Source organism: Homalodisca vitripennis, chromosome 1, assembly GCF_021130785.1.
Source record: "Homalodisca vitripennis isolate AUS2020 chromosome 1, UT_GWSS_2.1, whole genome shotgun sequence".
Lineage (NCBI taxonomy): Eukaryota > Metazoa > Arthropoda > Insecta > Hemiptera > Cicadellidae > Homalodisca > Homalodisca vitripennis.
Genome location: NC_060207.1, coordinates 132,487,733 through 132,514,202, shown reverse-complemented (window position 1 = coordinate 132,514,202; position 26,470 = coordinate 132,487,733). Strand labels below are relative to the sequence as shown.

Here is a 26,470-nt window from a genome sequence, read left to right as displayed (position 1 = left end):
GTGATTATGCTGTAGAGATCTGGGTTAGACTGAAAACACACTTTTTTAAATAAAAGATTCAACTATAACATGCCTTGTATATTTAAAAATATTTTCCCGTGAACAAGTGTCCACAAGATTGGGTCCTCTTTAAACCAAATATGGTTCGGAGTGTTTTTTTCTGCAGCAAAAACTATACTTAGTCCGAAAATTGTCATTTCTACCAACAGGAATGATGTGGACAGGTTGAGGATACAAGCAACCGTAATAGGCTGTTAAAGAACATGCGAATTTGTATATTGTAATACTTCTCGAAGCGCAAATAAGCAAGACCTAGGCCTGGCGGTTATTTTCTTATTACGGACATCAAAATGTCAGAAACTCTAGGTCTAACTTGTTTGATCTGCTTTATTAGTGCGGTTTTTTAGATGGATAAAAGTCGAGAACATGGTTCATAACACGGATTCCTGTGGAACTCTTATTTCAACATCTAAATCGTTAGAATATTCCTTCCGCAAATCCATGATTGCCAGCGAAACTTATTTCTACTCTGAGTACGCTTGTCACTAAAGAGGAAACTACTCATGAGTTATACCTCTGAGACTTAATCTACAAAGTTTTTGGAAATTGGTTAACCAGATCAAAAGCTTTACTTAGGTAAACAAATATACCTAAAGCACATGTTTATTGTCACAAGCGACTATTTTGTTAACAAAACAAATAACCTAATTACATTCATTGTACTTTATTTTTATTCCAAACTGGTTTGGAAACAGAATTTTAATTTTAGTAAAAAGGATATGAATTGGTCTATTTGACACTATTTTCCAGCCACCTTAAAAATTATGAAAGAATTGAAATGGGTCTATAGCTGATATATATTTCAAGAAAAGATATTTTGGAATGGTTTAGAAGTCACTTTAAAATGAGAAGGAAGTAAGCTTCAACTTAATAACAATTAACTATATGAACCAGCGGCATCGAGACAAGATCAAAATACTTTACATACAAGACATTATAGTATTATTTATCTCTTCTAGATATGTAGAATACAAGACAGATGTTAACCTATACAGTATTTAAACACATGTTTGAACAAACAGTTGAGTTTAGTATTGAATTTTACCCCTACACTAACAAAAATAAATTATTTTCGTCCAGATGATCGTCAACAATAGTAGGCCTTTCTGTCAAATACATGTTTTATAAACTACGATTACTATTTCTTCATTTAATGATCGTTGTTCACAGCTTTTGATTCTGTTTTTGCATTACTATACAATATAATGCCCATTCAGGTTGAAATATGCAGATAAAGGGTCTAAACTCTTTTTTTAGTTAGAGTTTAGTTTTTAGTTGTAAGATTATCTTCCATGGTCCAAACGATCGAGGTTTCTGTTTAGTTCCAATAGGTCTTATTTCAAATGCAATAAATCAAGAAAGATTTTAGAAAGCAAGTTCAGCTTTAAAAATGTTTATTCCACGAGTATAAAATACTGCATCCAAATAATACAGCAAAACCGATATATATATATATATATATATATATATATATATATATATATATATATATATATATATATATATATATGTTTTAAATTTGTCGTCAACAGATGCAGAACAGGAAAATACTTCAGACCACGATTCCTTAGCCTGAGAGGTCGAAATGATATTGGCACTAAAATTACGAAAAAAGTTATATCTAATTTTTTAACTACTAGAAGCAAGAATTAAAGATAAATCCGTCAACTTTCTTAGCATTATGGTTCTAAATTCACGAATTCTAATTCACTATTTTAAATTTTTATAAGATTTTTTGAACATCTGCTACCCATTAGCTATCATAATATCGCCGTCCTCTATTGACGACCCCCATATCGCTCCCACTAAGCCTACTACTTTTACTAATGTCTATAAGAAGATATTATGTCAAAAACACTAAAATCTGCTGTCACTTAAAATGTTCAGTTTGTGCGCTACCTAAGGCAAACAAAAAGAGCTGAAATGTTAAATATAACTTTATATTACAGAAAAGTATCAAACGTGTTACACTGATTACACTCTGATAATAACAAAAAATACCCAATATTTAAAAGTAATTCATAAATATAATATGATCACTAGAAAATTTAAATTAATTTCAACTTTTGGCAAAACTTTTAATATGATATGCTACCGTTATCTACAAACCTCCTCACAGAACTGGCATTACCTCACAAAATTTCGTTTTCTTTTACAACCTCATTATGGAAACACGATCTATTCTCTTCTAAAGTCAAAGCTAAAGCTAATACTAATTTCTCCAGAGCTACACGAGATAGCACCGTACCGTGTTGGGTTAATCAAATCAAATCTTCTTTTATTGCAACTCAACATATTACAAGCATCGGCATGAGTCAATAAGTTATACATAATACAATTTATAACATAATTTGAAAAAATAAAATGCATTTATAAACTCCTTAACACTAATAAGACTTGGAAATTAAGAATTTTAAAACATATTGATAGTCATTTCCATCCTGAGGTAGTCGGCGAGGACGTTAAAAAATATATCTGAATTGTAAAACATTTGGTTAAAAAAGGTTTATGCGGTGGAATATTAAATTGTTTTGTTTCTGATTTTATATTTAGATTATGGCACAAAGTGTGGAAGTAGTTCAGGTGTTTGTTTAAAGTAAAGTAGGGTATGAAAAATATAAATTGAGGGTTTACCAGTTTCAGATGAGCCATTCTTCAAACTGCCTTTTTTTGCAAAATAAAATATGTTTTATGTAACTATTTTCAGAACCCTATACACCAACAGGATAAGATAGATGTGGATAAATGATAGCATAGTATGCAGTGAGCATCATGTCAGTGTTTGTAAAAGAAGACAATCTGCGAAGGGCAAATAATCCTGAGCCGAACTTTGCAGCTACATTTCTATGTAAGATTGAAAATTCATGTTTCTATCTATTAAGATCTCTAAACATTTTACAAACTGATTAGATTCAGCCACATCTCCAATGTGTAGGCTCAATGTATCGATTGATGGAGGTGATACTTATAATCGATTAAGCTAGTCTTTTCTGTATCAACAAGAAGACTGTTGCTATAAAACCACTGAATGATGTTGTTTGACTGAACGAAAGAATCCACCTCCATGACATTACGACATTTATCATTGACTACCAAGGAAGTGTCATCTACCAACAGATATAATCTAGAACCTGCTACGGAGCTTCTAATATCATTTACAAAGATGGCGAATAGTATATGCCCCAACATGGAGCCCTGGGGCAGACCAACTAATGCATTAACAGTTGATCTTTCCTTTACAAAACCGAACTATTTTCAAATAAAAAGCCACTCTGATAAACAAACGACCATAACCTTTTTTAATTCAGCTTTTTCAAAAACCTTTGGAAATGTAGATGTAATGTAAATTGGTCTTAAGTTATCAGTTTCATCCATCTTTGCTCTTTTATGCATAAGCTTCACAATGGAAAGTTTTTGGGAATCAGGAAACACACCATTTTGAAAAGAATATTTTATCAGATGGCAAAGTGGTTGGATCAATAAGAGTGCAGTTCTTGAGCAATTTGGAAGAGATATTGTCCATTTACGAAGATGTCTTGGTTTTTAGGGAACCTATGATATTAGCAATTTCAGTTTCAGAAACTGGAGTAAGGAAAATCTTGAACATTAGTTCAACAACAACGCACGAAACAATTGGCACTACAGCTCATAATGTCTTCTACTTGCATAGGACACAGTTCACTATGAATTTATACCAGTTGCATTTTCTTTCCCAAAAGAAATCGTATGACGCTATGTACTCATACTTGACAGTCAGTGGGGGAGTTGATTGCAGCGGCCATTTTTAACACTAGTTTAGGACGCTTCAAACTAGTGGGGTTAGACACGGCGCTCTCTGTGACTTGCATCTCAAGAGCCGATCGTACCAGGAAGAGTGTTGTGATGAGGAGGGAGATACTAATTCCGGACCTCCCCAGGGTCTCATTTACCTTTCTCGAGAGGGTTTGCTACCAAAGTAACTTACTACAATGTAGTTTGTGCATTCGCTGATTGAGTAGTATATCTAATTGCGTATATATTACTTTATTATATTTGTTACAAATAGTAAACTGTTTCAGGTCTTTCCTGCCACACTTTATTACAATTATTAAAAGTGTGGGGTATTGTTGAAAATGACATCTACAGCTTTTTCTGTTCTCTAACCTGAGATCTGAATTTTTAATAAGACCAAGAAATTATATTGAGTTCCAAATATGAGTATCAAATTCTACTCAGAATAAAACTATTGTAGTCTTTTGAGTTACTGGAATAGAAATGACTAAATTACGATTGTCATCATCCAAAATGAGATTATTGCATGACAATCAACTTTGAAGTTGATTAAAAAGATATATACAATTTTCTTTAGTCTCACATGACAAAACTTGCGGCACGATGGTAGCAAATTCTGATTGCGCTGGGCGGAGAAAGGCCGGGGTAGCCAGAGCCGGTAGCATTGTCTAAAAATTGTACATGAAGCTTTTCTCTTATACTGCCAGATGCGTACTGAACGAACGTATCTAGTAGCTTAACAGTCAGTTTTCGCCGTTACCCCTACCCATTCGGCAACTTACTTTCCGAACGACCCTGGTAAATATAATTTTAAAATAACAATAATGGCATTCTAAATTTGAAAAAGAATCTAGAATAATGTAAACATTTTTAAAGAACATAAGTCGTTTGTTGTAGTAATAACATTTTATGGTAGAGTATACGACATTCAAACATGAGAATCATCTCTTTGACTTTGTTACATAACCAAAGGAACCGGTCACCGGTCAGTATAACGTAGATTGCAACCAGTACGAGCAATGAATTGCTACTTACAAAACATATTTCTAGGTTTCTGTCTCCTGTATTTCCGTTTCCTCTATTTCGTTAAATGTTTGTTTGATATCTGAATTGTACATTAGCAAGCACTTTCGACCTTCAAAGTAAAGGGAAAACCAATATTTATTTATTCTTAAACACATTTTAAAATTTGTTAGAATAAGTTATATTTAAATTAGAAATGACTGTACCAGAACCTATAAATGTAAATGCCTTTTTGCAACACCTAATAGAAAAAGATAACCGTGACAATGCTTATACCAAGAAAATCAAAGAAAGTAAGTAGTATTTAAATAAAACGTGGTGTAATCATTAAAAAGTTTTTAGTTCCTAGTGAAATCTAACTCATCACTTGTATTATTTGGTCTAACACACATTATGCGACATTTCTTAAATTTATATAAAAAATAAAACAATAAATTTGAGAGTGAGATGCATTTGGTTTTAATGCAAACAGTGATAGATAATAAGGCTTAGCCACAAAACTAGAAAAATTTAAAGGTTCTACAGCAAAACCTCACAATATCACAAGGTTTTGTTGCAAACCAGATAAGCGCCACAATTTTATTTGTTTTTTGTTTGATAAAAGATTGATAAAAATTCATCTATATCTGATACTGAAACTAGATGACTCACATTTAAATTACCATCTACTAAAGAAAACAAATTCTAGTTTGGGTTTGATAAATCCAAACGCAAATGAATTTTTAGTCAAAATAAACCTTACACAAGTTTCTTAATTTAATTTCGTAATTGTTTTAAAGTAATTTGGTCGTTATTTGTTTTGTTTACAAACATGACTGTTGTGCCAATGTGTTTCATAATCACATACAGTAAATCACAATCACAAGGTAAATAATTTTAGGCCTTTACTTTATTATAATTGAGCTTATTTATACTAAAATATAAATTCATAGGAAATATTCAAGCAGAGAATTGTAGGTATCCTTTTAAAATTGTTTGATGAAAGATACAGATCAATGTAGGAAGGTAGGCCAGTAGTGTGTCAGCTTAATTAATAAGTGAATCAAATTTGGCCAAATTAACTTATTTTGAGATTTATGAGCAACATTTTTATTACACAATAAACACTTGGACACACACACACACACACACACACACACACACACACACACACACACACACACACACACACACGCACGCACACACACACGCACACACACACGTGTGTTTGTATGTATACCTACTGCTAAACAAATTTCTAGGTCTGTCTCCTGTACTTCCATTTCCTCTTGTCTGTTAAATGTTTTTTATTATCTGATTTGTACATTTGCAAGCACTTGCATATATATATATATATATATATATATATATATATATATATATATATATATATATATATATAAATTATTAGACTTCTTTATATAAAGTTCCTTTAATATTTCGGCTTTGCCGTTTTCAAAAAGGTATAATAAGGTATAATAAAAAATAACAACACAGCAACAAAATTTACAAAAGTAAATAAATAAAAATTGACATAAATAAATAAACAGGAATTTTTGAAACATGTGATTAACACCAAAGAGAAATAAATAATATCATGAACAGAGAAAGAATTTAGAAAAATAATTTAGAAAAAATAATACATTTAATAAAAATAATTTATCATTTCTTCTTTTATTCAGACCAAAGGGTACTTTTGATTTTAATATTAACTGATGTGCCTGTTCTAAATTTTCTAAGTCAATTTTGTTTCCATCTTCGGGTACTTTGCAAATACCTTTCAGTGAATAACATTGTTCAAAATTTTGTTGGTGGCCTAATGCGTGTTGTGAAACCAATTTTTCATCCTGTTTTTTAGACGAACAACGATGATTATTCATTCTTATGTGCAATGGATTTGTTGTCAATCCAACATAATCCATTGCACAATTTTTACATGTTAATAGATAAATTACATTTTTACTTTTGCAATTAATTTCTCCTCTAATAGGGTAAGTTTTTTTTGTATTACTACTGGTAAAAAAATTGGACGATTTTATAATTTTGCAAGTATTACATCGTTTGTCTTTACAGGGTTGACACAAACTTAAAATTTTTCTTCTTTTCTGAATTTTGAATGTCAGTAGGTGGCAATTTGGGCCGTACCAGAAGATTTTTCAGGTTAGTATTTCTACGAAACACTAGCCTGGGTGGTTTTGAAAATAAGTTTTTAGTAATTGGTGAAGATTCAAGAATTTTGTGTGCCGTTCTTAGAATATTGTTTGTTTTATATAAACCAGGAAAATATTTTGTTATAAATTTTACGTCATCATTCTTTTGGATTTTATGAACATTAGAGTGTTTAATTTGATTATTTATAAATTTTGAAGGATATTTTCTTTTGACAAATGCATTTCCAAGTTTTTCTAGATAATTTTGAAAATCTGCACTATCAGTACATAATTTTTTGGCCCTAACTGATAAATATATATATATATAAAAGTTTAAGCAGTTACTAATTAATGTAGAAGATAAAAGATTGAAATTTTCAAGGTGCCTGCACATTATACATGGTGTCAATTAAGTCTGGAACCTCTTTTTTAATTTTTGAACCATAATAGAAAGAAATACCAAAGTTCACACGTGCTTACTGGTGATAGTAACGCACACATCTGCCCAATTACCGACCGGATAATCCCTTTGGGGGACGGTCCACAAGGAGTCAGACAAAATTCTTAAATAGCAGCATAGGTCGAGTTTGGTATCAAATTAAAGGCCTTACTTAGACGATAGTAGGGGAACATTTTGAACACTTACTTTGATCACAGGTACTTAAAAATTGGTGTTTACTTGTAATACTTAATAATTTACATTGTTCAATTGTTTTAAAATTCAAATAGCTATAACTACTGCATGAATCCACCTTTTTAAGTCCGGTTTGCTGAATTGTACTCTGCTAAGTAATACCTTTAATTTGATACCAAACTTGACCTATGCTGCTATTTAAGAATTTTGTCTGACTCCTTGTGGACCGTCCCCCAAAGGGATCATCTGGTCGGTAATTGGGCAGATATGTGCGTTACTATCACCAGTAAGCACGTGTGAACTTTAGTATTTTTTTTATATTGTGGTTTAAAAATTAAAAAAGAGGTTCCAGACTTAATTGACACCCTGTATACTGCAATTATGTGACAGTTAAGTATATTGAATAGCTAAACACTATTTGAAGGCAATGAATATACACCTATTCTTATTTCAAAAAAATAAGCCCCACTGGCCTTTAAAGTGGCGACAAAATCCCACATTGGTCTCAAAAGTTGTGAAACATTAATTGGAAGAGCATTTCTAATGTAATCAACTGTTCTGTGTAAACATTGTTTATTATTTTCAATTTGTTTACATTTATAGTGAGTACAAATGTTTTTAACACTGAAAACTCCCTTTGGAGCAGTCAGCAAGAACTATGCTTGATGAAAGTTCGCTGGACTGTGCTTTTGAACTAATGTACTAATTCCAGCTCTAAATGTTCTAAAATATTAACAATATTTTTCAGTTTAAAAGAAACAAACGTGTAGTGTCATTGTGATGTACTTTTAGCTGTGCATTTTATCATATATTAAGTATTAGATCTAAAAGACAATGTTAGTATCTAACAAAGTAAATTAGAATGGCCATAAATGTAAACTTTTTGATGTATATTCTTGACTGTGGCAACAAGGAAAACTCAACATTGGCGTCAGAAATATAATTCACTCGAACCAGCAGTAGTCATACAAGTGCAATGCCTACTAAATTGCGTGCAAAGGAGCGGATAACTGCTAGCAGTGCAAATATAAGAGACAATGTAGTCTAACCTTTACTTTACATTTAAAGACTATTATCAAACCTAAATTAGTTGTCTTTTGACAAAAGTAGGGTTCTCAAGACTGTGTATATAGGGTATGTACGAGTATGTATATTTTCTTCATTAGTAACGAGGCAAAATCATCAATGGGACAAAAAATACTAACACCAAAGTAAGTTACCATAATATACACTTTTTAACATATTTTCTTGATTGTGGGAAGAAGGTAAACTCAACATTAGCGTCGGAAATATTTTTCAATTAAAACAGAAGTGCTCATACTGGTAAAAAACCTACAACATTTTTTCCGAAATCGCGGGTAACTGCTAGTTTATATATATATGTGAATTTAGGTTAATTTGTAGAGCCATTATCATTAATCACCCACACGTGTGTTTTTGACTTCAGAAGTAGCAATCTTGCTCCCTCAAGTTCAATTTATGGATTTCACATTTTAGAAGTTTAAAAAATGCACATGAAAATTAAATATGAAACTTCTTTACACAGTATTGAGATGAATGTTTAAATAAGCTAGACTTCAAATTATGGGTAATTAAGAAAATGCTTTTGTTGTTTTAGATGAATCAATAGTACAAGCAGAGGAGAAGAATATTAAACAACTGTCAGAGTTGAAAAAAAAACTTACAGATGAGTTGGAGAAGAAACTGATTGAGAACAGTAAATTAGAGATTAAACGTGAGATTTTGCAGCACACAAAACTTATATGGACTGACTTACTAGAGAAAAATCGCAAAGAACTGAAGGAAGGAGAAGCGAAAATGGTATACCCATGTGATTTTTTAAGCATTTTTTGAATAAAGGCTTATAAGAAAATAATGCTTCACAAAAATGTGAAAACAAGCAAAAAGTCTCTTACAATTAGTGTGAGGAACACGTAAAATATATATAGTTACATTTTTAAGGCCGTATGATGTGGTCAAGCATACTTATAAGTTGAAAACCTGTCAAAATGTTTCAAGAATTTATACCAACTGAATCAAGCAATCCAGTTTTGCCCATGGACTTTTGTTGGACAGATGTAAACATCTAATTTTTACATAAGGGAATCTCTTACAGTTTTTCCAATTCAATGGGAACACTGCTGCTATATGTTTATATTTCTTGAAAGTAGTCAACATAGTTGTTATGTTGAAACTACAATATAAAAGCTTACAATCAGGTTCTCAAAATAATATACACTTAAACTATATCTTGCGCCTTTAGTCAAAATATTAACTTGATAACACATAATTAACTTAAATAGGTACTTAACATTTTTCATTAAATATAATAATATGTTTGTCTAAAAGTTTAAGTTTCTGAACAAAATGTTTTATAGTTTTGTTTTAAATTTAAACAATATGAGAAATTGTTTTTAAATTTGACCGTAATAAGTTTTTTGTACAATTCTAAACTGTCCTTTTACCTAAATAGGATATGGATTGTATCTTAAACCATTGTGTTTCCATTGAATTGACTTTGGATGATAATCTGAAGTGGGAAAATCACATAAGTCAGTTAAATGGGAAACTAAATTCAACACGATATGCTATTTGTGAACATAGAGATTTAACACAGTAAGAACAGCAAGAATTATTTATTTTGGATATTTTGAATGTAATGAGGAATGGGATTGTATGCTGGGGTAGTTCAGCATTTATTGAGCAGATTTTCTAAACCTAAAAGAGAGCAATCCTAATCCTAGAAAATTAATAATTTAATTAATTATATATAGGGGCCATTTTTTAAATTGTAAAATATTGACAGAAGTATTTACATAATTGGAGTTGAAACTCAAACTTTCAAAGAAATACAATTCAATCCCCTTATCTCTCATCATATAACTACATGACACATAATCTTCATTCTCTCCCTGTGCCCATGCACAAAACAACCCATTTTAAAATGTCTTTTCCTTAAAATAATCAGCGTTTTTTCAATAAACTACTTTTAGTCTGGATGGAAATTCCTAAATTAAAGGCTTTTAAAAAATATATTAAAGAATGAATACATGCTTCAAACTGAAATTTATACCTTTTGATGATTTTTGTATGAATTCATCTGAAAATAATAAGATGTATATCATACTTCACCTAGTTTAAGCGATATTTCATTGGTGTTAGTATTTAACGTTGTTATTTAGTGTTCAAATTTCTTATATGTTCATCAGCCGTAACATACCATAACAGTGTATTGTTCTATTCATTAATAAATCATTTCATTTCGTTAAAGATTATGGCAAAATTCTGCCAATTTCCTGAGATCTGCCTCTCATGTTCGTGGGATCACAAAAAATATTTCAAATCTACTTCTCCTGACAAAAGTGGTTTAACAGGCTAGGCAGAGGATTTTGTTGTCCTCCTCTTAATTAAAAAAAGACTACAGACCTCTGAGCAACTTAGTCCTAAGATGTTGAAAAAAGATCCATGACCCGTTAACACTCAAATCTAAAAGTAAATTTTCCTTTCAGTAAGTGATTGGTTTGTTTTCTTCCACAGGGTTAACAGCTATGACTGTCTTAGTTTACAGGTATTCTACTATGAGGTTTCAATTTACCACCTCTTCACAATTTCCTTTCCAAAACTAAGAGAGGCACAACATTGAGGTTCTGGACCTGTCAAAAGAGATTTTGACCCCTTCCCTGCTACTAGTTCACTTCCTATTTCTATAGATGGTTTTTCATGTCATAGCACCGAAATATGCTAACTGATTGTGTTTTACCAATTCCTACAACATTTGGCAACTTATCACAAACCTTGAATAAACTTGTTGGCTCATAAAAATCCAGAGTTGCTTGGTAAGATACAATATTTACTATAGTTTTCTGTGCACAGATATATATTGCTCCAGCTTCTCCCTGAAAGAAAATGGCCGTTGAGGTAGAATCAACACTACATAGTGGGTGCCAGAAACTACGAGTAGAATCTCTTATTTCCAGCGAACTAATTGAGTATCACAGTACAAGAGTAACTGGCAGTATGAATCAATTTTTAACCTGGGGTCACTCTGTCAGTCGACACTATTTATATCTTTATTTTATTTTCCAAATTTATTTTTAATCCTGAATGGGTTGACAAATTCCTTCAGACTAGCATTCACTTGAGTTTTCCAGTCAACAAGAGTAATTCATTACCACTCATTCAACACATACTCACAATGGCAGCCATGATTTAAATGCTTTGTGTGAAAAATAGTGAATGAAATCACTGTCTTAATCAGTGCTGCTCTTGAAAAGTACAAAACTCAAGTGCAAACTTTGTATAATCTTGTAGCTAATCATTCCATACTTTTAATCTAAGAATAATTACAATTATTTTAACTCAATCACAAATTGGAATAACAAATTTGATAAAACTGATTGATGCTGTGTATGTGACCAAGCATTTGACCATGGATTGTTATAGCCAAAAGATAAGTTGTGTATTGGAACTCTTTGTTTTCAAGGACAGCCTCTCAGAAGTTCTAAGAGCTCCAGTGGCCCTAAATATGACAATTAGAATATAATTGTGATTCTTCCCACCCATAAAATTGTTGTCTGAGGATCAACAATTAAATAATAATATTTGGGTTACAATTTAAACTCAAACATCTTGCATCTTGTTACACAACAATTCACTCAGTAATTATTTTTACTGGGACTGATGCACTTTGGCTGTATCTGTAGGTCAAATTTTAAGAGTGTTTTAAGCCTTCACCCACCTTTGGGTGGTATACCTTAGGTAGAATTGAGGATTGGAAACTGTATTTTAACAATCTAAAAAAGTAGTTAAGACTGGAATCCCTGTAGTTTATAATCCATATAAAACTATAAGAAAATTTAATTTTAATATAAATTTATGATACACGCTCTAATCATATTTAATGTTAGCTAGTACCAAGGCTACATCTCTAGCTAGTTGTAAGACTACAACTCTATCACCCATTTATATTTGTAAAACTTCTGTACGCAGGAGCCATTCATTTAAACTGCTTTTTAAACTCGTAATATAATAATTTCCTAATCAAATTAATACTAATTTATTTGTTAAACATTTCTTACAGAATGAGTTGTTTAAAAGCATCTATTTAAACCGAATATCATTTTGTGAAAACACAAAGGATTACCTAGACAAGAACAATTTACTAAATATCTCCAATGGCTTTGTCAAGAAAAATGAATCACTGATGACTGTAGAAATGAAAATTAAAACAGGTATGCATTTTATTGAGATTGTTTTGTTACTAATTGTTTAATATATGCAAGTGAACAATATATTAATATTTTTCAGAAATATTTAAGTTACCTTTTATGTCATAACTCACTGAGTGAAATGAAATGAAAAATGTCTGGAGAAGTTTGGACTATAAAGTCCTCTCTACCACTAAACTTCAAACTTTGAATGTGGAGTTCATCAGATTTTTTCAAGTACTTTTACAGACTACATATACAATAATTGCATGCTTAACATTGAAGTATAAAAGTTTTGTGATTTTACATGTTTTATTATTATTGAACATTTTTCTAACAACTTAGTGGGTAATCACAGTGGGGTTCTAAATGCAGAAAAATAGGCAGTTCTTTTTACATAAGAGGGGTAAAAGAGTAAATGTATTTAATAATTTTTATAGATTAAAAACATTTATATTACTGAAGTTTTCACATATTTTGAAGGAAATTTTAAATTGTACACTAATATATATGTTATAATAAAGCACTAAACATTAACTATGTATTTTCCCAGAGAAAGATTCAGAAGAACATAATTATTTAGCAACTAAAATTAAAAATCTGGAAACTCAACTAGAAGAATTGAGAGCAGATGAGAAGCAAATTGAAGAAGCTAAATTGTACAAAGTCCAGCTTCAATCTGAACCATCCTGTGGAGAGAATTTTCTAAGGTAGATTAGCAGTTATATTAAGTTGCTTTTATAAATATACCCCAAACAATAGTGTACTACCAGAAGTTACATCACATTTTTTGACCCTATAGAAAAAAACATAAATAGCATTAGTTGTTTACACTGTAAATGTCATAAAGGTACCTTATACCCTTAGATACCTTTTCTAAAATGTGCTCAAAGCAAAAAGTAAGTTTTATTAGATCAGTTTAAAATTGAGTTAACACTTAATTCTTATTTTTTTTATTAACATACATTATTTATCAAAGATACACACATTTTTCAAAGTGACTTGATATAGTGTTCTAGTGGCCTTTGTGTTCAATATAGATCCTACATCTTCAAACCCTTGTAAGAATGCCATTCTATTGCTTTTCACTTTTTCTTCTGATTCAAAAAAGTTTATGGGGCTTAAGACGGAGCCACGTTGACCATGCAACGGGCTAATTCAGGTTAAACATGCCTGTCATTCATATATGAGGCAGTGGGAAGTAAAGATGAAAGTGACGAAATATAAAATTTGGGGCTAACAAGTGCTAATGATATAGGGAGTGGTAACGTTTTTGGTGGCAAAGAGATGTTAATGATCTACTTGACAAATGCTGCTTCCTTGCATGATTTAGATGAACAACTTTAATGAAAGCTCCATTTTGTTTGGTAGCAGAAAGATGCAGGTTCACTTACACCTGTTTACCACAAAACAGACAGATGTCTTTATGGATTATCACCTTATGCTGTTTTCAACATTGTTTTACTCACTTTATTAATTAATTTATTAAGATTTGCAGTCTATTGTAACTTAAGTAATAATTGAAGATACACACTATCTTCTTGAAAGTGAAATTTCAGGTAAGAGTAAATTCCTAATTTTCTGTTGCTACCCCCCTCAGTAAAGCATGATTTTTTTATCTCAGTAACAACTGTGGGGAGGGGAGAGAAACAAAAATTAGTCTTTCATTGTTTATGGTACAAAACATATTTTTGGGACAGTTGATCACAAATTTTTACTATAAAAAGATACATATTTTTCATGTTCTTCTAAATAAAATCGAAGATTTAAATCCATAGATGCCAGCAGGAGAGTGCGTTTGGACCCAGGTTCTGGACATATTGTATTAAAATCAATGAAGTCTGTTAAAAAACAAACATTTTATAATATGTACATTATTGTTGTCTGATGAGAATTATTACAAATGTGGTATATTTAGTATTATTAATCAAAAGTATTAGTAGTCAAAATAAACATTTAGTTTTCATACTGATACTCATTTATTACTGGTAAAGATTACATGGCAATTTGTCATACATTGTCACATTGAAAACACATCATTGTACACTTCAATATTAAGACCAATGCAATCCTCCAGCTCATCCAAACCTTTAAAAGAAGCAATACATTAAATTAATAAAAAATATTAATTAATTAAATAAAAACTCCTTTACAACACAGATAAAACAATTTCCTACAATCAAAAATAACTGTTTTGCTTGGGTTAGTCCATAAACTTTAATCTCCCCTGTACACATTTCTTTTGATTGCTAGATCAATACAGTCTGAATTTTCTTTCAATCCCTGCCTATGAACGCCGCCCAGTGTGTAGGAAACAGTATTACATTTTAAGTACTAAATTAGCATAAAATTTACAATTTCCAAAACGTTTTCCTCTGTTCTGGGGAGTATTCCATACCCTTCCACATCCTGGTATATTGCACACCCTATAACATTTTCTGGCCCATAGCCCCTATTGGATTTATAGAACATTCTGGAAAAAGTTGTCCTAAATTGGCTATTTAAGCATCTCCAACAGCACAATATTCTTACTCCTACACAACATGGTTTCATTAGGAACAGGTAAACGGTAACATAAAATAGTCTATTATACAACTAATTGAAAGTGTAATAGATAAACTGGAACAAGGCTACATAGCAACACAAAAAATACAAAATATTTGTATTACTCGAGAAGAACTTCAGTGCTTTTAAGTTACTTTAAAATAGGAAAAAACTGGTAGAGACCACATATAAAGACAACAAAAGTAAAGAAAGCAAAATCAGGTGTTTTACCAATCAATGGAGGAGTACCCCAGGGATCGGACCTGTCCTCTACATTCTCCCAGTAAACAACTTTCCAAACTACTTGGAGAACCTCTGCAAAACAGTGATGTTTGCTGATGATATCACATTGATTTAAGCAAATACAAAAGGAAAAAACTGGAATTAGATAATTTAATAACCTTTAACACTGCCTGAAAATTAATACTATTATTAACAAAATAACCTAGTACTAAACGAAAGAAAAAGTTACCAACTCATTTTTACATCAAATCCAAACCACAATTAAGGGCTTCCAGAAATTACTTACTCTTACTCTTACTCCCATGGCCATGGATACCCTAGGTGGTATTTTGCCTCGCCAACCAGCTGCCTCCATCTCTCCCTGTCTTCACAATCCCCCTGACCCGCTCTCAATTTCCGCAAGTCCTTCTCCACCTGGTCCTTCCAGGGATTTTTGGGTCTACCTCGAGGTCTTCTTCCAACTGGATTGTGTTTTCCAAACCTCTTTAATCAATTTATCATCCTCCCTCCTCATCACATGGCCTGCCCACTGAAGTCTCTTGCTCTTTGCTTCTCCTACAACGTCTGGAGATTGAAACATCTCTCTGATTTCTTGGTTGTGCCTGATTCTCCATCCATCTCCATCTCTAATAGGTCCGAAAATTTTCCTCAAAATTTTATTCTCGAATGTAACCAATCTCTTTTCTGCCTGTTTATCTATAATCCATGTCTCTGCTCCATAGAGAAGAACTGGTCTTATAACTTAACCAGAAATTACCACAGTCAAATTTAATAGTAAATATTTAGGTATAATAATTGACAATAACCTCACATGAGAACCTCATCTAGAACAGCTCAACAAGAAACTAAATTTGGACACCTTTTTTATATAGGGAATTAAACAGATAAGCAACATAAAAATAGCCATGACGGCATACCTTTCCCTTTTTGAATTACACCTACAGTCTGGAGAGGTACTAGTGCCACAATCCTTAAAAGAATCTTGATAATACTAAAAAGTGCTGTAAGGACAGCAGTCTATGTTAATCTATAAATATAATTATCCTGACCTGCTTACTCACATGGGCCTGAGTGTGTTAACACTATGTACATTAGCTTGTAAGTTATTGCTGTATAATAATTAAGTAAGGCAGGTCAGGATAATTACACTTGTTGTGGACTAACATAAACTGCATTATTTTGCAGCAATAACCAACTAGCTACAGTACACAATATTAACACACTCTGACCACTTACAATAGTCTTATTCATAAAATGGAAGGAGCCCCAAAACTCTATATTGAGGATTCTCACCAGGGCTATTAATAGTTTAAAGAAGGTGAGCAACTTGGACCACTTTTAATGTAAATATTTATATTACAACAAAGAAATTATATTTTATACATTAATGACCAAGTAGTACTCTGGATTCCATTCTTCATAAATAATATTTTAACTACTGCATTCAAATTTTAGACTGCAAGATTTATTGAAAGACATGAAAGACAAACTGGAAAATGTGGAAATAAAAACAAAAGCATTGAAAGACAACATAGCACAGAAAGAACTACTGTTACTGAAAAGAAGAAATACTACCAAACAAACAAAATATAAGAAACAACGCAATAGCCCAGGTAAGTAACGTAATTTCACAATTTAAAGTAATATCATAAGAGCGTTACTTAACAATTCAAAAATTAATTCTCATATTAATTTTATAATTTATTTGAGATACAGTTATTAGTTCTGAAATAAAATTTTCTTGTTTTTTGAATAAAAAGGGATAATCCTTTGTTGCCAACTTTCAACCTGCTAAAATTGATATCTTCACTTAATATTGCACAAACTGATTGTTTTGATTTAAAATATTTAATGGATTCCTAATAATGAACCCTCAGCTCAGCAGCTCACTTCATGTTGTCATAACAGATTTCTCATGGAACTCACCTGTAATCACAGGTAATTGTCAGCAGGCCAAGCATGGTGGTAAGATGTGTTGAGTCTACTAATTCTTCCCATATATGAAGATTTACATTCAAATATTCTATAGTATCATCAGAACATAGACTTCTTTTCCATATTTTGATGTTTCACTCCATCAAATGTCCAATATTTCGATAAAAATAATGTACACTAAAGCAACTGGAATATTATTGACACTCAGGCAATACAAAAAATCATATAGCAATACACGGTGAAAAAAAGCACAATAACATCGTTTTGAAAAGTTTTTGGGTGCAATTTCTATTAATATTCTACTCAGGTACACTACTTTTGCCAGTTTATTACAACATGTTCTATATGTGTATGACACAATAGTTTTGGATCAAAATACATGCTTAACAATTTAACAGGTAGTACATTATCTACAAGATTACTTACAGAGAAGTTTATTACTTGAGTTTTTTTAAACATTCAGTAAGAATTTGTTTACTGCATACCACTCAACTGCTTCACTTAAAACTATATCTGACATTTAATAACAGCTATCAGACTAAAAAAATATGACTTCATCAACAAATATATACATTAGCAGATACATACATTATCAGGGAGGTCATTAACCAGAATCAAAAAGATAAAAGGACCCAGAATGAAACCCTGTGGGACACCATGTTTAACTTGAACAGCATCAGACATAACAGCATTGACGCACATTTTTTAAGAACAATTACTTAAGTAAGAGTCAAAGAGTTTCACTCTGTGTCGGTAACCCCATAATGCTCTAACTTCATTAGAAGTATGCCACAATTAACTCTGTCGAAAGCCTTGTTTAGGCCTCATAGTAGAGCTTGTGACAACTCGTCTTTCTCATAACCTTCAAGTATTGAATAAACATGACCACCAACTGCGCCAACCACAGACATACCACACCTAAAACAAAACTCAGTAGGAGTCAGTAACTGATTTGTCTCAAAGTAAAAATCAATCTGGTTCTTGACTACCACTTCCACAATCTTTGATACAACAGGGACCAGGGTTATAGGCCTATAGCTAGCTGTATCCTCGTTTTCCCTCATAAAAACTTGTAAAACCTTTGATAACTTCAGTTGATTAGGAAATGTGCCTTCAAGTAGACAAGTATTTATGCACAAGTTCAAGGGTAGAACAATTACATCAGCAATAAATTTTATAAAGACATTTTAGACATGTGGTAGATATCTTTAGTTTTAGATGGTTTAAGACTAAATATTATATCAAGCACTTCATTCGGTGTCATACTCTTCCACTTGAGACGGACATCGAGTCTGAGCTCCTGGTTTAGGAATGCTTTGTACTGACACCACCGCAGGAGGAATCCTCTGCCGCAGCTCCTCCACCATGCCCCATAGAATGTGGTGAACTCCTCTAGAGATGGTGATGACAGAATAAGAGGAAGAGTCAGTCAAGATCTCACCACCTGCCATGCAGCTTTAACTTTAGTTTTATTAGCTTCTCGAATAGCAGATTTATAAAGATCTCTTCCACTGATGTACGCCTGCTTATCCTAAGGTGATTTGGTACAATTTGAAATTTTATGCAGTCATTACATCATTTTTAAGTGGAGCTGAGTACCAGCTGCTTGCTAGTATTAAGATTTTTACCCATCTTAGAACCCTGCCTCCGTTGTATGCATGGGAAATATATCTGCAACAGGTTTAAAATTGTACCAAAAAGCAGAATCCACGATGAAGGTGAGTTCTGATCACACAGAAGGAAGAACCAATCAATAGTACTCAGATGATCCCGAAACAGGTTAATTTTACTGTGTGAGAAAATCCGAATGAGCACCAATGATTATCTGTAGGCACATCACCGTCAGAATGATCACAGAATAGCAACTCAGCTATAATCACGCACTGATCAGATAAAGAGAGATCAATAACACTTAGCTTTTATCTGTCAGAGGAAAAATTAGTCACCATAGTATTAAGAGATGAATCACCTTGAGTTGTTTTGGAATTAGCATAGTGACAACCAAGTGTTGCTAGAATGTCACTAACTTGTTGAGTACCATTATTAGTGACACATATATTTATATTGAGGTCACCAAGGAGAATTAGACATTAGACCCACATCATCTGTTGGAGGCCTATAACAGCACAAGAAGATGGTTTTTAGGCTCAGAACCTTAAAGATCCATAGTTCAATTTGATGATCAACACAATAATTAGATACATCTATTGTTTCAAAGTCATAGTTTGTATCCCTAGTAATGTAAATAGCAACACCTCCATGCTTAGGAAAACTACAACAGAATATACTACCTGTGATGTAGCGCTCAGGAAAATATGTAAAGTACGGTTACTTTCATTCAGTCAATGTTCTGTAACACACTATGGAAGGGCGTGCTGGACCATCTATAAAAGTGATGTAGCCCTCAGGTAAATATGTAAAGTACGGTTACTTTCATTCAGTCAATGTTCTGTAACACACTATGGAAGGGCGTGCTGGACCATCTATAAAAGTGATGTAGCCCTCAGGTAAATATGTAAAGTACGGTTACTTTCATTCAGTCAATGTTCTGTAACACACTATGGAAGGGCGTGCTGGACCATCAATAAAAGTGTCGAGATCATCAACTTTATTTGTGATACATTGTATATTACAATAAAACAGAGTCACTTTATTTGGCCTTTAGAGGAATTTAGTAAAAGACCCTCATGGAATGTGAGGACCTCTTAGCCTTGCAAAAGTCGGGATTAACACATACTCCCAACGTTCAGAATAATGCATAACAACACACATATAACAAACAAAACACTCTCAGTCTCAACTTCAAACTCCCTGAAGGATAGATTTCAGCCATGTACCAGTAAGGACACGATTACAATCGACTAAGCTGTCCACTTATGTTATGCGACTACTGGCACATGTTACAAGCTACCATGAGGGATGTCACTGCCTAGTAAACTCACATTATCTTGAGACGACTTCAAGTCAATGACATTGCCTTCAAGGCGAAATTTAACCTTAGAGACATTCAGACATTCCACAGATGATAACTTTTCACAACACTTTAAATAAACAGTAGCATTGTTATTCTATTAACAGTGGTTGTAATAGGTCTGCAAGAGATTGATAATCGTAAATTTGGAAAATGTAGATGATTGGCTTCAGATTGATGAATAAATTGTATCAGGAGCTTGTTCATCACCGGTAAGAGAAGAGGACAGTAGAAACGATTATAATAATGAAGAACCAGAAAATGTTACGATTCATTCTGATGCCATGGCATATAGTTATTTTTAACGGAAGTCTAATACTTTGTCAGCAGATATGATGGCATTCTGCATGATCTTACTTCCTGGAAACAGTGTAAAAAAGTTAAACATAAGGTGACAGATTTTTACGAAACAGTAAACTAAAGTTATTTTATTTTTGTATATAGTAAAACTATAAAATTGGCTTCCTCTTGTAACTATTGTATGTAACAAATAAATTCCTTATTGTCAATAATCTATTATATTTTACTGTATTTCTGGTTTACATGGATTTTCACTTATCTGGATAATTTCTGGTCCCAATTAATCTAGGTAAACAAGGTTGTACTGTACTACTAAAAATGTTGAGCTATTTTAAACATTATTCACAGAAATAAATTTATATTTCAGTAAATCATATGCAGATTGAAACCAGTTAATTTCATTTTTAAGGTATTTGAAATTACTAGTGCTCAAATAACAGTTAGTGTATTTAACAAAACAATTCCTGTACTTAATTACCTTCTATGAGAAGTTCAAAAGTGTAAAATACTTACTATTTTTAGATAATAACAAAGACAACACTATGTTTTTAATTTTATTACATGATTAGTGCTCTTAAACTTCAGAAGAGTACTATTACGAATGTTATTCTGCTGAATAATGACTGATGTTAAGAAAATTATTACAAGTGGCATTTTAGATTTTACTCTACATTCTAAAATAATCCTATTAGACCATTTTTATCAAAGGTTAATAAAAATAAAATAAAATAAGGACAATAAAAAGCAGTAAAGTACGTTATTCTAATGCTTTTTAAAATTTAGCTGTTATACTGAAGAACCCACAAATATGAATGTTTTAGCATGTTCACTGAGGCAGACGCCCTGGTTGGCTTGCTGTCTTATCATCTTATTGGAAGATATAACTTCACTCAGTACAGACTGGCAGTGGACGTGTTAAAAAAGGCTCAATCAGGTTTTAAGTATAACAATATGTTTATAAAATTAGGAGTAATAAACTTAACACCATATAAAGATAAACTGTTATAACTAAGTAAAATAGTTGTGAGCCATAATCAGTGAATATTGTTGGGTTATTGGCATGGTAAAGTGTTTGCATGCACAGTCCCCTTCCCAGGCCTTCCTTGTGCCTATCAAAGTAAAACATGTGATTATCTTTCGGTGCGAAATGCTCAGTAGTACTGGCGGGTAACTATTGGCGCTAGACCATTACATTATTCTTTCGCTGTATAACAACAAGCTACTACACAATACTAGACGTATTGTTTGATTTAATACTGCTGTTTGTGTGATAAGTGTTACACTATGAGTTTCGAGGAACGGAATAATATACGTTCTGAGGAAATAGAAAAAGGTGAGTGTGTAGTCCGAAGTAATGAAAAGTTACTTGTAGTCAAATGGTGTGACCAGAGAAATGTCACAATGATTTCATCTGTGCACAAGCATGAAATGGTGGAAACTAAAAAAAATAGGAGAAATAAAACTAAAACCAAACATAGTAGTTGATTACTGGCAGGACATAGGTGCAATTGATCACACAGATATGATGATATCGTTCAATGATTCCACCAGAAAAACAACCAAATGATACCGAAAGTTGGCTTTCCATTTATTGGACATCACTGTATTGAATGCGTTCTTCATGTTTATCTTGATGAATGCATCTACAAAGAAGATCTCTTTTTTGGAGTTCAGGATGAATCTAATAAGGCAGATTTTTGAATCCCACTACACTCCAAAAGAAAAAAAGGCAGTACCAAGAGCAATTGCCCCAAATGATGACGAGCACCCTTTGCACCTGACTGGCCGCCACTTTCCACGTCCAATGCCAACCCGTGAGGGACACCCGAAAAATTAAAAAACGATGTTACGTTTGTTCAAACTCAAAAACTCAAGACAAAAAAATGAAAAGATACACAGTACGAGTGCCCAGACTGTAATGTTGCCCTTTGTGTATATACCTGTTTTGCAGTGTTTCATACCAAAAAAACTTTTAAAAATGTTGAATTTTGAATATTGTGCCATTGAAACACAAAAACAACACATTGTATGTAAATAATATTCATTTTGTAACAAAATAAATATGTTTAAATAAAAATGTGGAAACAAATTTTTTTATTCCTGAGCGTATTTTTGTTGTATTTTACATTACTCCCGTGCGTAATGCTACTGGTGACGTACCGGTACGTCATTACTCCTGAAAGGGTTGTTTTATTTGAATCTTTTTAGTACCTTTCAGCAAAAATATATTGCCAAATCTATTTTTATATCAAAGTTTCTTTAATAAACACAATATTTCAAAAGTTTCAAATTGTAATACAGAACAAATTTTTACATTTGTTTTTATTTGGAATCTGTTGAACTAAGGAAAATGTTTTATTAATGTTGTCTGTACAACTTTTTTATTGAAACAAAACCTACTAAAAAGTTTTAAACTATTGAAATGTTTGTATAGACTTGCACCAGGATGATCAAACAAATCTGGATACTAATAATGCCAAAATGTCATGGAATATAAAACAAAAACAGTCAGAAGTAAAAAGAGTTCAGTTCAAGAGCACTGTTGAAGTAAATCAGAACTCTTCTTCGCCTCAACTGAAGGTAATAATTTTAATTTTAATCATATGTTTATACTTAATATTGTTGGCAAATTTGAGATTTGTTTGTAAACAGTAAAAATTAAAGTTATAAATATCACTTAGTAAACAAAAATTATAATTAATTATGCTGTTTGTTTAGTGAGGCATTTTGATAGCAAGGCTGTCTTCATCAGACACTTCACAAAAGTAAAAGTATAATGATTTGTTTTTGTGATTTGAAATTAAGTGATATGTACACATTGAATAACTAACTAATATTAATGCTTTCTTTATTATTGCTATCTTTAAAAGTATAATTTGAAGTTGATTTTAATTTTCTTTTCCAGAGCATCTTAGGAAGCAAGATTTTCAAGGCCAAGTCACCCAGTACAAGCTTGAGAAAAAGGCTAAATGAGAAACTTGTATTGAAACTAGATGAGGAGATGAAGGAAATTCTTTTTACAAACAAAGAATAAGTTGCTTGTCAACAGAGTAAACTGGAAATTAAATTGATTTAATCACTTTGAAAGAAACTGTGATTTTTAACCCTTAGCACTTGGAAGGCCATGCTCAGGGTCCAGTGTTGTTTTAGTGCACTCAGGTATTCAATGTGTTGCACTGTCCTTCCCGATCAGGCGGCCACGCTACAGGTCCACTGCATGTTCTCCCACCCAATTGGAATTCTCTGCTTACCGTGTAACGCTACCAGATCGGAATTATTTTTCTGGGTAGCTCCAAATCTGTTTCACCTGCTACAATTTCCATTGACCATAATATTGTTGTATTGTAATATTTCAATACTTACAATGATGTAAATACAACAAACCATCATTTAAATTATTGTGTATGTTTTATAAAAATATTTTTACTATAGAATAATATAGTTTTATATGCAATTGTGAGCATGATTATGGATCTTTATCTCATTTTTTGAAAATTGGGGTGATGGTGCGAAATATCCCTCATACAAGCATTTTTTGAAAATAAAAGCAAATGGTTCATGAATCAGATGAATTGTTTGTATAATGATAGAGTTAGTAAGCCAATAGTAATCCATAGAATTTGAGTTTAAAGATTTTCAAACCGCTTTAATTACATTCGATGAAGATATTTCAGACCATGTGAATGACAGTTGATTTCCTTCCCTTTCTCTCAAAAGTTCTGGATTGTAGAGGCTTGGATTTATTCCTTTGCATGGCTGATTAATAGAGTATAAAAAAAGAATTTATTTTTTCTGGATCAAGATTGACCTTACTACTATGAGTTGGAGAAAATTCATTGCTTATCACCTTCCACGCTGCCTTGCAGGGGTTTGCAGCATTTCCAATATACTCCTCGACTGCTAATCTTTTTGCTTGCTGTAATTATTTTTCGTAAATTCTTGTTGTAAGTAGATATTATATGTAGCCTAACAGTGCACAGACCCTCTTGCCTTATTAGATTTTTGTAAATTGTATAAAGTGTCAACATTCTAGTTTTTGTTTCTGCTAAGGCAGGAGTATACCAATTAATTAGTTTGGAGTTTTTTGAGCTAGTATTATTAGATATTTTAATCAGAGGAGAGCAAAAGTGGTATAGATTTACATACTTCTTAAAATATTTATCGTTCTTACATTAATTTTGTTCTGTTGAAAGTCATTTGTCATCTGCCAATTTTCTATTTCTAAACTAGATTTAAACAAATCAATATATTCTTCTTTTGTAATATAAAGAATCTATTCGGATTTTCATACACAAGGTACAATAAAATCATGTTTTTGTGATCAGTAATTTGCGTAATGCCTATCAGCTGTGGTGCGGTAAAATACGCTGCAGACTCGCGGCGATCTACTAACGTAAATTTAATACTAACTGCAAGCAAAATAATTGTATCAAAGCTCAGACTATTTATTAATAATACTATCTATTTAAAATTTTTCACACACAAAATACGACAAAAACATTTTTGTAATGGATAATTTGTATAATGGTGATCAGCTTATAATTAATGACACAGCGAGTCACCCCAGATTCTAATGTCAAATCCCGTCAATCGATTTTCGGACATAATCTTTCTTGAAGATTCTGTAGATTAAAAATTTGGCTTCTTAGCATTACTATTTACTATCATAATGCCATAAAACAAATATTTTAAACAAAACATTTCTACCACAAAGTCATAATCCATGATTTTTGGTGATTTCCATGAATGATCATTAAAATTCATAACTTTTCTGGGACTTCTATTACCGGTAGACAATCTGCAAGAATCAGACGACTTTTGAAATCTATCATGAAATTCTCTGACTTTTCCACAGTGCAATGCCACGACACTTTCACCGTTGGCGAGTGACCTTGAACTGTCACAACCCTCTACCCTCTCTTTCACGAAGACAGCTCTGTCCAATATCCTTCAACTTGATCACAAAAAATCAGTGTTAGACGTGCTTGGTTTACTTTTAACTCCTTAAGTATTTTGCCCAAAATTCCTGTACATATCCTGCATTTTCCTTGTACATAGTAAATTTAGTTACAATTCGCGCACTTCCCACAAGCTGGACACCCTGTAATTGCAATATAACACAATGCAAAATATAAATGTCAAAATATTCAAAGCTTTTATATATATAATATATTATATTTTTTTATATTTTATATAAATAGTATTATATTATATATATATATATAAAATATATTATATTTTTATATTTTATATAAATAGTATTATATTTTTATATATATATATATATATAAAATATAATACTACTTATATAAAATACTAATTTTAGTGTTAAGAAGTAAAAACTACATTATTTAGTTTAGAAGCATAAAAAAAATTATAAAAAAGTTAAAAAAAACAATTATGGCATACAATTTTGAAATATTATTTACTAATTCAGTTGAATAAAGTTAGTAATTTGATTTACATTTAATTTTATGACTGAAAATAAATCAAATAGTAAGGAAACATATATGTACCTTACAAACAATAAAAAAGCATAGTACAATACAAGCTGAAAAATAAACCAATAAAAAGAGAAAGCACCGGAAGCATTGACCCAGCTGTAGTGCTGGTTCCTTACTACTTGTGTTTCAGTAAAATCTTGTCCGTTTCC

At 31.9% G+C, this 26,470-nt stretch overlaps 1 protein-coding gene across 1 annotated transcript; it reads left to right on the top strand.

The window, feature by feature from the left end:
• The first annotated feature begins 4,908 nt into the window (after nt 1-4,908).
• LOC124371402 (E3 ubiquitin-protein ligase BRE1-like) lies at nt 4,909-24,211 on the top strand. Its single transcript, XM_046829736.1, has 7 exons — nt 4,909-5,147; nt 9,236-9,438; nt 12,698-12,848; nt 13,378-13,534; nt 17,067-17,224; nt 23,252-23,397; nt 23,723-24,211. The coding sequence occupies exons 1-7, from the start codon at nt 5,051-5,053 to the stop codon at nt 23,849-23,851; spliced, it is 1,041 nt and encodes a 346-aa protein (XP_046685692.1). The 5' UTR covers nt 4,909-5,050; the 3' UTR covers nt 23,852-24,211.
• The last annotated feature ends 2,259 nt before the right edge of the window (nt 24,212-26,470 follow it).

Excerpts from the sequence above, each read along its gene's own strand:
- LOC124371402 (XM_046829736.1), top strand. The coding sequence starts at position 5,051 with ATGACTGTACCAGAACCTATAAATGTAAATGCCTTTTTGCAACACCTA. Across the intron at positions 5,148-9,235 it reads TACCAAGAAAATCAAAGAAA|ATGAATCAATAGTACAAGCA; the intron begins GTAAGTAGTATT and ends TTGTTGTTTTAG. Across the intron at positions 23,398-23,722 it reads CTTCTTCGCCTCAACTGAAG|AGCATCTTAGGAAGCAAGAT; the intron begins GTAATAATTTTA and ends TTTCTTTTCCAG.